The following is a 13,798-nucleotide window of genomic DNA, read 5'->3' as shown; positions in this document are numbered from 1 at the left end:
CTGGGGGTGCCAGTGCTCAATTCAATTCAATTCATGTTCACCGATTACCACACCCAAGGGCTACCTGAATTGAACACGACTGGGAAAATTCCACCACCTTGGGATTTGGTGGAATTAAGTCCTCTGGGTCAGGGTTACGCCCACTGCCCACAGAAAGTGGTCACATAGAGGGTGTATTCACCCTGATGCTAAGTAGTCCATTGACTACTACCTGACACTCCCTGTCACATCACTAAATACGGTATTTAGGTGGCACCCCTGATGCTAGGACCTAAGATTCAATTTACACAAAGAAGGAGTGGACAAAGAAAACTGCTGGCATAAGAACAGAGGAACAACGACTGACTTGCCACCAACCCTGACAGCTTGCCTACTGTACCCGACCACCATGGAGAAACCAACTCATCCTGCCTCTGTACAGACTCCAAGAAATGCAGAGGACTGCCAGTGCTTCACAAATCACCAGTGAACTCGCTTGGAGTAGAAGATCTACTCCCCTGGAGTCGCAGGCACCAAAGAAGCAAGGTAGCTCCTCTGGTGGTGCGCACGTGAGATACTTTCTCATTTTCCCACACCTTTTTTTTGTATCACTTTTCTGTATAATTTTGCCTTTGTGGTACATACACACTCTAATGTTGAGAGGGGTTGGTTGAGTGATCTGACTGTTGACTGGTATCTTTCCCGCTGTGGGGTTTGTGAATTTTTAAATTATTAAATATCTAGGCACAGGGGATGGTCAGAGTTCATGAAGAGAACTACTGAGCCTGGGAAAAGATAAAAATATCGCCCCACATGCAATCCTACGTGTTTGTAAATTGATGAGTGCCTAAACACTCCAAGTCTTTGCTGTTGGATTATATATTGATGGGAGGGTGGTCTGGCATATAGACTCCCTCTATAGCTCCCAATTGGATTACAGTCTATATAGAGCCAGTTTCCTACATTAGTGGTTCAGCGGTGGGATATAAGACATAGTATTTGCTGTATTTTGAATACACCAAAGAATCAACAAATAACTTTAATTGTCAAAAATATGTCTCCATTTTTTTAGAACAGTCCAGCCCGAACTGCCAAGGCTGGATTGTTCCCATGAGGCACAGGGTCAAGACTGATTTGCATATGGCCAGGTCTAAACTGGGGTGGCATGGTGAGCAAAAGAATGATGGATTTAACCCTGATCTCTTGACTGGGGGTGAATGTTTTGATTTGTTCTGCATTCTGTCCATAAATTGTGTGTCTTTTGCAATCAGTAGACCTCAGGCAGGCGACAGGAAACAGATTTAGGTACCAACACTCAATCCCTGTCAGGCTCAGCGTTTCTGCGTCTGAGCAACCCTCAGACACGGAAATGCTCCAAGCAGGAAAATTCAAATTGCATGCCTGTCGAATTCTGCTCACCAGCTGGATACCATTCCACCCCTTGCTTAGTGAAGATACTTATGTTGGAACTTGGGCCTGATGCGCAAAACACAGGTTGCAAATTGCAACCAGAATTACTGCTGACCTTTGTATTAATAGGTTGGTTTATAAAATTTCTAATCGGAAAGGGTCACTTTTTGTATTTGTCACTCCAAGTGGGACAGGTATGCCCAGACGTGAGTCCTGTGCTCTCCATACCACTGGAGTCAAGCTATCCTGGCTGATGAGGGGTGAAACCCCAAAACCAGTCCTAGGATGCTTGTTTCCAGTCCAGGGAGGACCTGGCTCGGCAGTTCAGGCTGGACTGTTCCCATTGGGCGCAGGGTCAAGACGGAATTGCATATGGCGGGGTTCAACCTGGAATGGCATGAGGAGCAAACAAACAATGCATTTAGGCCCAGGTCTCTGGAATGCTCTTTCAGGCCACATTCGTTTGGAGGAAAACCTTATGTCCTTCCGCAGACAGCTGAAAACAGTCTTGTTCCCGGTCATCTAAAGCCGCTCATCTGGTTGGGTTCGGTTCCTAGCGCTGGGAGGCCTTCGGGTAGCCATGTGCTTTACAAGTGCCAATTCATTCATTCCTTCATACTGGGGTGAATGTATGACATTGCTCTGCATTCTGTCCATCAATTGTTCTTTTGCATTCACAAGCTGACTTACTTCATGAATATTAATAAAGTATATCACAAATTATGACTTAAGGCCTGATTAGGAGTCTGGCTATACTTGGACCACCAGACTCACGGAGGAGCGGCTTTGGCAGTCCGGCCACTACCATACAAGTGATCCGACCACCGCATTACAAGTTGGGCAGCCGAACTGCCATTACACTGCTGCAACTGCCATGGATCCGCAATCCCTGGAGGTGGCACGGCAGTGTGGGACCTCAATATGCTTGGCATGGCCGCTGTGGCCCAGCCAAGTATATTTGGAGTTTCCTCACTGCCAGCTGTTTCATGGCAGTGAGCCCATCATTAAACAGTTGGTGGTGAAGAAACTTAGGGGTCCTATATGGCCCGCTGGTGCCTCGATGCATGGTGGTGCATGCAGGGGGCCCATAGTCTGCCCTCCTGTGTATGCACCCCCAGATCAAGCACGGCATGGACTTTAAATTCCTGTAAAGACTAATAAAGACTGTTACAGACTGTAAAGTCCATGATTTGCTGGAGCGTGCTGTGGCTGACCCATGGAGCTGCATTTCCAATGCCCTCCTATCAGCCTTTGGAAAGCAGTGCCGTGGGCCAGCTGCCATAGGACTGCCTACCCGGATTGCAACTTTTTATCCAGTGGGCAGTATCAGGGGAGTTTGGTGGGGTGGTGTCATGCAGGCCCGCTCCCACATCACCAAACTCATAGTCAGGCCCTTATTCAGATTGGATGCTGCCAAAGGGCTGGTGGCCTGATGGGGTCAGCAGACCACCATATCTGTCACTGCATTTAATTAAAATTAACTTTGTTTTTTTAAATACAGCTATTTTTCCTTAAAGGAAACAGGGCTCAGTTTTAAAAAAAAAAGATAACTTTTAAAAATAAAGTTTGTCTGAGGATTGGCACTAGTTCCTTGGACTAACTTTACTCCCCAGCATTGTTTTTTATATTGTAAAGTGTGAAAGGCTTACCAACTTAATTTTAGGTTTTGGAACATGTTCAATGTTTTGTGACTAAATTTTGGTTGCAGAACATTGACACATCTAAAGAATTGCTATTTGGAACGGGGCACCTCCTTCACACTCCTACTAAAATGACAATTAACAAATTTTAGGATTTAGAAAAATTTATACAGTTCAAATATTAGGTTTATACATAATACAATATTTTTTTCAAATAGTTGGTGGTAAATATTTGCCTGCAATAGAACCGTTTGACTGAACCAAGCAAACACACCTTCATTGTATTTTTAGGTGACTTTGGAGTCTGACTCCGTCCAGAACATTTTAAGAATGGACTAAAATCCAAAATCGCAAAGGACGCTAATGAAAACCCCAATTTTTGTGTTGTTCCACTCAAGTCTGATCACCCCTTAGTAATTAGAGCTTAAAGCTGCCACAAGGACCTCAAATGTAGCAAAAAAGTGGCTTTTCAGAACCATTTCCCTAAGAGCTGGCTAAAGCGATATATGTACTGCAGCCCAAAAAAACCCCACACATATATGTACCATGGTCAAACAATCGAATTTTGCTACGTTGTGGTTGCTAATATTGCTCAAACTCGGGTGCAACTGATGGATCGTGTTTAGATCAAATTTGGAGCCAATTATTTGGAGCTGATTTGGAATATCGGAAGCACTGTATTTTTGTATATTATTGCATATGAATAATGGTGTATTGAACTCTCAATATTAAAAAAAACTCGTGAAGGGATGGAGGACAGAAGCTGAGGGCACCATGGTCATGGAATAGAGGGTCTACTTTACTTAAAAGATATTTAAGTCAGTGAATATAAATGTTGTCTTACTTTAATATGCGAGTGATAAAAGTGCTGTGAATTCCAAGTGCTGCTGTTGCTCAATATAAAGATTCTGGGTCACTCAAAATATCTGTGTGGCGCCAATACCATTATTCTCAGTCATTCTCAGATCCATAATGAAAGGATTCTGTTTCCTGTATCTACTGGAGAAGAAGGATGCCAACAGGACATGCATGATAATCTCCTCTGTGTAATTTAAACACAGCCGCTTATTATAGAGTCTCGGTGGACCCTGTGGTCGATCAATCATACCCTTTTGCCTTTTTAAAAATGTTTTTTGTTTTTCTCTTCATTACTCTTTTCTCCCTGCTCTTTAAACTGCACCTTCCCCCACTCTCTCTCTTCTTTCTGTCATCTTTTCTTCTCCCCTTCATTTATCTGTTTTCTCTGTTCCTAGTTCTGGCCTCCACTCCGTCCCAAGTTCTCTTTCTCTTTGTGTTTATCTCTCGCATTCCACCTATGCCCCTTACTTTCTCATCCTTTACCTTCTTTACCTCGATGTCTTTATTCCACTTCATCCTATCCTATCCTGTTCCTGCACACTACCTGCTTTCCTGTTTTTTTCTCCCCTCGCGTCTCCTCTTCCATAGCCCCTTCCAACCACCTCCTCACTCATTTTTTTAATCAACTGTGTCCTTTTCAGCTCCTCATGCCCACCCCTGTTTTCTCATCTCTCTTTACAATAGTGCCGTTCCCTATACATCCTAAGGAATTGGGGGGCATCTAGCCCAGTGGGAGAGCACAGTCAGGCATTGCAACCCTGGCGGGTATTTTTGCGGAGTGCCTTGGGCCTTTTTTGCTTCTCCCATTCTGTGCCCACGATTTGGTGGAGAAATTATCCTCCAGCAACATAGGATGCACATTTAGTGCATTCTTTGAGCACCTTTTGCTGGTGTGTCTCCATCTGTAATTGGAGAGGGTTCAGCAACTTCATTAACCTGAAAGGGACTCAGATGAGGCCTTCCCATTCATACTTAATTGAAAAGAGGGACCTGAGAAAGAAAGCCATTTGTTCCCAAGAAAGTCTACAGCCAGATTGGCACCCGTTCAGTGGCAGTGAGAACTGACTTAATTTAAATACTGTAAATCAAGGGAACTCCACCATTCAAATAATAGAAAGACCACTTTGTTTTGAGCAAGTTGGGAATTTGCACCTCCCCAATCCATAAGAGGCAAGGTAAAGAGCTGTAGATCCTTCAGTGATTCAAAAATGCTCCAAGTGTAAGAAGTTGATGGCATCCATTGAGCAGGTGGAAGCAGCTGCTAATAGGGCCCCAATTCCACTAGAATAATAATGGCTGACATTACCCAAGCTCGTGGTACTCAACCAACTTTGTGAAATACCATTTGTCTTAGTGATAACGTGACTATCATCAAACTGCGCACAATAAAAGGAAGGACTTTTCGGTTGCAACCACTTGAAACAGCATACTGCTTAAATGTAGATTTTATTTTTTAATGCAGCATCGATCCATATTTGCGAAATTTATTTTTAAGTTCAAAAACATTCCAGCTTTTCCAACTCGAGTCAAATCATATTTTTAATGCTTTTTTTTAATACTTTAATGTTTTTTTTATTTTAAGAATATGGAATCATTATTCTGTCTCATGTAACAATACGTAATATTCCATAGTTTGAAACTGGTATGTCTTTTTTTAATTCTTAATAAATGGATTTTGTAAAGGTTAAGAGATAGTTTCATGCAAATTGCAGATTGTAGTATTTACCACAATGATGTATATGCAACGTGATTCTTGAAATGGGATTTAATGACCCTTTTTTCTTTGCAACTAGATGGGGAAGAAAAGGAAGTTCAGTGGCTTGGAAATAGCTCTGATTGTCATGTTCATATTGGTGGTCATTGTCGCAGTCGTCCTCGTAGTACTTCTGGCCACTGGAGAACCCGGAACGAAAACAGGTAAAAATAACTGAACATGTGGATTCACTACTTGAAACAGATTAAATGAAAGAAACTACGCCACGGACTCTCCTGGACTTCTGGACTTTTGCTTTTGTCCTGGCCGCCATTTTGCTGCTGCTCTCAGCCGCTTTTCTCTGGACCCTGACCTGCCATCTTGCCCATTCCCTCATCCTTTAACCCTTTTCCCTCGTTTCCCCCTTGACGATCCTCAAATGTTTCTTCCCTTTTCTGATTTGCCTTTTCTCCATACCTGTGTATCCCTCCCATCCTCCCTTGGTGCTGTGACTGCATCCCCACTCCGACCCCACTTAATGGAACTCTTTTCTGTATATAGAGATAACTCTAATCACTAGTATATGCTGTAGACCGTCCTTTGTACTCTCTACCATTCCTATGTGACTCTTAGAGTATATCCATTTGTATCCCTTCCCGATGTATATAGAGATAACTCTAATGTTATGTTATGGTATGTTATAAGTGTTTATATAGCGCACGGCTGCCCCAGCCAAGGGGCGTCCCGGCGCTAGCTGTCTGTGTCCAGAGGGGGTTGCTGAAGATGCAGACCAAGATGATATAACATAACTAACAGAAAAGATGAGTTTTAAGAGCTTTCCTGAAGGGTAACACTAGTATATGCAGTAGACCTTTGTTCTCTCTACCATTCCTATTTGTCTCTTAGAGTATATCCATTTGTATCCCTTCCCGATGTATATAGAGATAACTCTAATCACTAGTATATGCAGTAGACCTTTGTACTCTTTACCATTCCTATGTGACTCTTAGAGTATATCCATTCATATCTCTTCCTTGAGTGACTTTACTATTTGTACATTTGCAATTTTTCTTTCTATTTGTATTTCGTCCTTGTGTGACTTTACATCTTGTACATTTGCAATTGTTTCTGTTTGTATCTTTTATGTAACGCATGTAATCCTTAGTCCTTATGTTTTGCAACCGGTTCTTATGTAAAGCACTCTGACACCTTCGGGTAAAGTTCGCGCTATATAAAATCGCATAAAATAAATAACTAAAAATAAATAAATACAAATTTATAGTAGTAATCTGCCACTAAGCTTGGGCCCCCGGGCCATTTATTTACTTGCCCCTTTATGTCATGGCCAATATCATCATAGTCATGCGTAATGGGGTATTCTCTCAAACACCCCTTGACTTGAAAGACATGCATGGAACAGTCCACGCAGCCTCCTCGAACACAACACAGATGACCTAAACTGGATGTTCTTGAATAGCAGATATTTGATGATTAATGAATACTTTAAGTGGCAACGTGATACAAAAATGTATATTTTCTTGCAATTAGGATAGTAGCTGCTACATGCGGTGATGCTGGTTACTTGGATGGTTCCCTTGTAAAATTCAAAGAACGACACAACTGTCAATATTATATTGATAAAAATACACTAAACCATCAATTACGAAATCTTCGTTAATTTGCGATCCTGGCCATAATGTACATTTGCTTCTCTTCTGCAAAAGCCTATACATTGGTGCTGCTGAAAAATCTGTCCATCCTTCAAGAAAACCTATTAAGGGAAGCATTTGAAACACAGCCACCCACCTTCAGGAGCAACCCAAACTTTCAAAAGTGCTCAGACCCCGAATACCTCCAATAATAACCGAGAGAAGACACTGTAATCGAGGCAAGACGTAACAGACCTTCTTGTTTGTTACCTGCACTGTTCTACCATTAGCAGCTTTATAGTTCTGGCTACTGCAGACTGGCCATAAGGGAACATGATGGCACGTTAACAATCCGATAAATGCACCAAAAATAAAATTATGATGGCATACACGTAGGAACCATCTCAGGGCATCTTTACTCAGCGAAAGTGCCTCTTTTTGTGTGGCTACCCCTCATGTTTTAGTTACTGGTATTGTTGGGTTTCGAACTATGCACACTAGGACATTTCTGTCCTGGCTGCAGTGTTTGTGCTTTGATCCCTACGACATGGGGAAGCTAGCATATTCCAATTGGCATCTTTTCATTCTCAGTAAGTCCATAGTATATGGTGTGGGAAGATATACCAATGGCATGGAAAAAATAAATGTCACTTGTGTAGAGCTGTGTTCAAAAAACAGAGCCACCCAATAATCCCATGAGGGCTGCGTATAATCAATAACAGATTTACAATTGTCCTCAAAGGAATTGTTTAAACATTCTTCATTAGTTAATACTGTCACCTTGTGTAGAGCAGCACAAGTTGTGCAATCCACTAGGCTGGCAAAGCAAACGTGGTTTCACACCTAGCTCTATTGCCTGATTGCTGTAGATTTTAAACCTGCTGGTGAACCTGTCATTGTAACCCTTTTTTAACATGAAAGAGTCTTGCTTTTAATGATTGAATATGCCTCCCTGTTAGTAGACCTTGCAGACCACAAGGTATGGGGCTTAGTGTATAACAGTGGTACATGCAAGAATTTAGTGTTGGCCTGTACCTACTGTGACTAGTACCCAGAAGCTATTTTCACTTTGAAGTGTTGTAGCTGTCCTATGAGTAAAACTTAAGGTGAGAATAAATTCATAACTCTATAATCGTTGGCGTGGGACACGCTACCAGAACAATTCAACTACATTGTTTAATGTTTGCTAAATATACAATTTATAGGTGAAGTCAGATGCTTGATAAATATTTTGGAAAAGTACAATCCAAAAAGTTAGACTTCGCCAGACCTTCCAGGAGGCCAATTAACATTTGCCTGCCAGCAGCTATGTGCTGTTAATTCTTCTCATTCATGAGGTCTGAAAATATCTGTCAGACTAGAAACAATGTCTTAGGCCTTTTGATGGGAGGAATTAGATGTTAGAAGAGTGACCCCTTTTAACTGAGGAAGGAGAGTTCGGGAGGGTTCAGCAACTTCATTAACCGGAATGGGACTCGGGTTAGACCTTACCATTCATAGTTGATTGAAAAGAGGGACCTTTTAAAAGAGAACCATTTGCTCCCAAGAAAGACTACAGCCAGCTTGGCACTAGTCCAGTGGCAGTGGGACCTGATCTCAGAACCAGTTTGGTAGTTGAGGAGGAGGGGATTGAGTCATTTCACTAAACACACCTCTGGATGACATACCAGCCACCTCTAACAGCAAAAGTATTGTCCCATCCTGGATTTTACTTTGAATAATCCACTGTGGATAGTATGCAATAAGGAAACCACAATGTGCTACAGAGTTAGGAAAGGTTGACCAATGGAACTTTATCCTTATTCATTGGGATTGAACAGAAGTCCTCTTCACCCATTAGCTAGTGAAGTCTTCACATAGTACCCCACCCCCAGCTCATCATTAAACGTTTGGACATGTAAAAGAATTGGAAAGGACTGAACCTGGTATCTGTGACTTTTGTCGAGATGTGAAAGGCTGGACCCGCTCCCACGGGGGACTAAGACGTGGACTCCTAGATTCATTTGAATGACCTACTGTGTGGCTTTAGGGCACAAGAAGCTCCAAGAGCCAATTTTTCTTAAGTGTCTAACTGACTAGTTGCAACTGGTCCTGGAGTGGACTATACTGGTGACCTCTGTATGAGTTACTACTGGCCACCAAGTGCTGTCCCCGAGAACCTGAAAGACTTAGAAGTGTCCATGAAGAGCTGCTCAAGAAAGTCTTAAAAGCTGAGATTTAAGAAAATATTTCAACTTCCAAGAACACAAAAGCTTCAGAAGGACCTTGCGGCAATGGTGTCTGATTTTGAGAGGACTTCATCAGCTTCAGATACAGGTTTGGCAAGCTGGGTCATTTTGAGTTCCATAAAAAAGACTAACGTCTGATTTAGAGTTCAGCGGACAGGCTACTCCATCACAAATGTAAAGGAAATCCTGTTTGCCGTATTACATGTGTCGTAGGATATAATGCACTTGTAATATGGTGGATGATATATCAGTCACATACGTGACAGAGTAACCCTTCTATTGTACTCTAAATCAGGCCATAAGTCTGTATGTAGACATCTTGGCCAGGAGAAGGGGCCAAAGTATCTGTCTGAGGAGAAGACCTCAGCCAGTAAAGATTTGGAATTTTCTACTCTGAGCCTTCACTGCCAAAACCATCACCTTAAGTAGCACCTCGTCCAAAGGCTTTTTGGCTTCAAGGGAACTTAAGGGCACCCTATCTTCTCCAAGGCTAGCCAGTTAGTCCTCAGCAATATGGATATTCTCAACATATGCAGGGTGCTCTACAATGCAAGCCCTCACTTACACAGTCCTCACATGAGCAACTTATCAGAAGAGTTCTTTGTATATAATAGGTCATACAGTTTTGTGGGCCATTAAAACAAGAACAAGTATACTCCATTCCCATGAGAGTTTGGGACAAGGCATTCTTTTAATACCATGTATTGATTCACATCTGTTTCGCTTTTCAAATCCTACTATATTCTGTGTAATATGCAGACTTTTTTCATTTCAATGCATCCTCACAATTGTGTTTATTTCGGTATTATACAAAGAGAGGGATGGCTGGGTGACAAATGCACACATTTGTAAACAGTAACACCAGTCCAAGTAGTTCTAGCTCAAAGGATAAGGTAACAGCCATCCACCGTTCACCAGATGGCATAGAAAACCATACCATTAAATCAACAAACAATATATCCTGAGCTCATTCTCCCATTAAAAAAAGTCCTCAATCACAAGATGATCTTCTCAATCTTCTTTTTATTTCACAGCACTTTTCTTCAGAACATAGGTCTAGCCGCCAACACATGTTTCGTCTGTTGTGGTGTAAGCAACAGACTTCCTCGGGGCTAAAAATTGTAATACATAAGAATCATATTACAACTCAACGAACATGGTATTGATATATGTTGTAAACATAATATCAAATGCATCACAACAAATGTCTATGTGACATAGTAAAAACCAGAACAGGCAAAGCGCTCATGACATCAAAAATAGATACCACATGATAAACATAAATTTTACTAAGATGTTTCACTCTACTAAGGGGTACCTAGACATATCCATAAAGAAAGCCAATAACCACACCGAAAATTAAAATGGGAGAATGAGCTCATATATATTTTAGGATTCCGACAATAGATACCTTTTTGTCTTTTTCAAAGCTTACCAACTAGAATCTTACCCAAACTAACTCTCTTGGGTGTGCATATACTTTGTTTGAACGCCAGTCAGGTGGACTATTTCTGACAGGATCGCGTGTATTTGCGTACTTGGAATTAGACGGTGCAACTAATGCTTTTGGTGCCCAGAATACAACAGGAGAAACGGGGATCAATAAAATTCACTACTATCCGCCCTTTTGTCTTGTTGAGTTGCGAGCCAGGACCAGGAGCCCTCGGTATCTTCGGGGTCATCAAAGCTAAAAGAAATGGTATTCTAACTCTGAGACTACATTATATAAGCTTTGAGGAAGTCACGGTGGTGACGAAACGCGCGTTGGCTGTTCATTCAACTTGATTAAGAAGTGGGAATATGTACACATCACAGAAACTACAGAAATTATCTTTTGTGAATGTCTAAACCTTGGTTATTATACTAATGTGGAAGAAAGACTTTTCTTTGATAGCCTCTAACAAATAAACATTTGTATAAAAGTTAACATAAGTTGCCTTTACATATGATTCCTGTGATAGGAAGCTTCACTCATCATCGTGGTGTTGTTTTAGCTCTAAAACCTGAACTTGAAAATTGGAAATATAAATGATTAGAGTGCCGGGATATTTGCTTTGTGTATACATGAATTTTTACAACAGAATATGTTTTGCTCGCATTCTACTGGTTTGGTATTTTCCAATACAACGGTTAATGCTGCTGTTCTCGTTTGTACAGATACAGTTGTATTTGATCCACAATGTCCAGCCTTAGAACTTGCACAACGAATAGACTGCATTCCAGACCAAATGGGCACACAGGTACGTCAACCATTTTGAGTCTGCTTTTGTTTTAAATGATCATCTCAATGAAATGAAGTATTGAAGTGCTAGTGGAATTGCGGTAATGATTAGGTATTGCAATTAAACAAGACTATGCTAATATTCTTAGCACCCGTGCAATCACACCATGATGCATGTAGTATGCTGATGTGAACAATGCTGGAATCACCTAAGTGTTTACCAAATGAATGCTCATATTTCTCTATAGCTCTGCATCTAAAATTTCCTAAGGCCACATTTCAAGTTCTGTTGTAAATTGAAATTGAAAGCGAAGATGAAATTGATATGGAACCTCAATTGCAAGTTGTGCAGTAACAATCAAACATTGTCAATCTATCGAGTAGACAAACATTGCGGACAAAATGGAAAAAAGATCTGAAGGCAGCAAAGCATGTAGTAACCATGGTATATTTACAAGGGGATATCACCACCAGAACGTCACTTTTAGCTATGTTCTGGGTGTGATAGCCCCTTAATCTTATTTACAAGGAGCTGTTAAGCCTCTTAATGTGGCGTAATGCCACCTTGTAAATAAGGACCCTTTTCACGCTTCACTTAGTGTGAAAGGGGTGTGCAATGGGCGTTGCTGTGGGTGTCTCGCTGCAACACCCTTTGCTTTTCGACACAGCCCCATTTTTACAAGGCTGGGGCAACACCAAAAACTAAGGCCAGGTAACACCTGGTCTTAGAATTGCGATACTCCTCGTTTTTTGCTCTGTCTAGGTTTGCTGCATTCTGCAGCACACACAAAAAGAACAAATCACCATTATTCATTATTTATGTGCAGAAAGGTGTCTCTTCCTGCACATAAACAATTGCCCCTGCATCGCAGGCAACCTTGCAACATGGTGCAAGGGTGCCTGCGCTGGCTCTAGGCAGCTTTATAAGAGCCTGTGTCCGGGAAACACGGGAATGCACCGTATTTATATAAATGTGGTGCATCCCTGCATTAAAAATGTCGTAGTGCTTCGTTACCAATTTTGGCATAACACTGCTTTCCGACATTTTGTGGTAAATATTCCCCCAAGTGTCCAAACTCTGATACTTTTCTTAAGCCACGGTGTGACCTGCAGAATACCGATCACAAACAGATCGTCAGACTTAAATAAAGTGGCTTACATATCCCTTACAAAATATTGCTCTGATGGGTGCCACTTTTTTTTATTATTAACTGCAACAGGGTGATATTTATATAACTAATGTTTAAGGCTTAATATTTTAGTTAGACTTCATTTAGACTAATATATTTTGGTACCATTCCATAAACATTTTTGTGTGATGGGAACTGTACACTGGAAAAAAATAAGTAAATCTTTACAATGTTATTAACCATGTGCCGGCATACTCTATTCAACATGTACTAACAGAACATATAAAAGTAAACAAACTACTAATAAGTATGTGGATGTTCACAAACCAGTGTAAATGTCCCTCCGAGAACTGAATGAGTAACTCTGTCTCCAGGGAGAAGGGAACATCTCCAAAATTGATGGAGGTGGAACACAAAGGGTTTTTCTAACGAAAAATATGCTCCTAATGGATGATAAGGATAAACTACTGAGTACATTTACTCAGCAGATTTTCAAGTGATCAAATATACATCTGTATATTTTTTACCCTGGTGAAAATGGAATTCGGTAACGTTTTTAAAAGGGTTCACCTGGGCACTTTCAATAGTGATGGGTTTCTAGCAGTACATTTAGAAGTAATTCTATATCTTAGGGGTGATGAGTGGAAGACCTGGTCTTCAGAGACAGACTTTGAAGAACATGATCAAAATCATTGCCAAGATGGTGCAGATTGCAGGAGTTTTGAGCATTAAAGCTGGTGCTGCAAGCAGAGCACACTGGTAATAGATAAATAGCTAAAGTCAGAATATACACACACATCTCTCTCTCTCTATATATATATATAGATAGATAGATAGATAGATAGACGGATAGATAGACGGATAGATAGACGGATAGATAGACGGATAGATAGACGGATAGATAGACGGATAGATAGACGGATAGATAGACGGATAGATAGACGAATAGATAGACGAATAGATAGACAAATAGATAGACGGATAGATAGA

General features: G+C 41.1%; 1 protein-coding gene across 2 annotated transcripts in view; it reads left to right on the top strand.

Annotated features, from left to right (window-relative positions):
- The window catches only part of SI (sucrase-isomaltase), a 645,776-nt gene that overhangs the window by 57,955 nt on the left and 574,023 nt on the right, over positions 1–13,798 (top strand). For both annotated transcript variants that reach the window (XM_078665617.1, XM_078665618.1), the window contains exons 2-3: positions 5,681–5,804; positions 11,615–11,697. In XM_078665617.1, the coding sequence (XP_078521743.1) occupies positions 5,681–5,804; positions 11,615–11,697 (207 nt within the window). The remainder of the gene's footprint in view (positions 1–5,680; positions 5,805–11,614; positions 11,698–13,798) is intronic.

This window comes from Lissotriton helveticus, chromosome 11 (assembly GCF_964261635.1).
Source record: "Lissotriton helveticus chromosome 11, aLisHel1.1, whole genome shotgun sequence".
Lineage (NCBI taxonomy): Eukaryota > Metazoa > Chordata > Amphibia > Caudata > Salamandridae > Lissotriton > Lissotriton helveticus.
The sequence above is the reverse complement of the archived record's forward strand: the minus strand, read 5'-3'. Positions and strand labels throughout refer to the sequence as shown.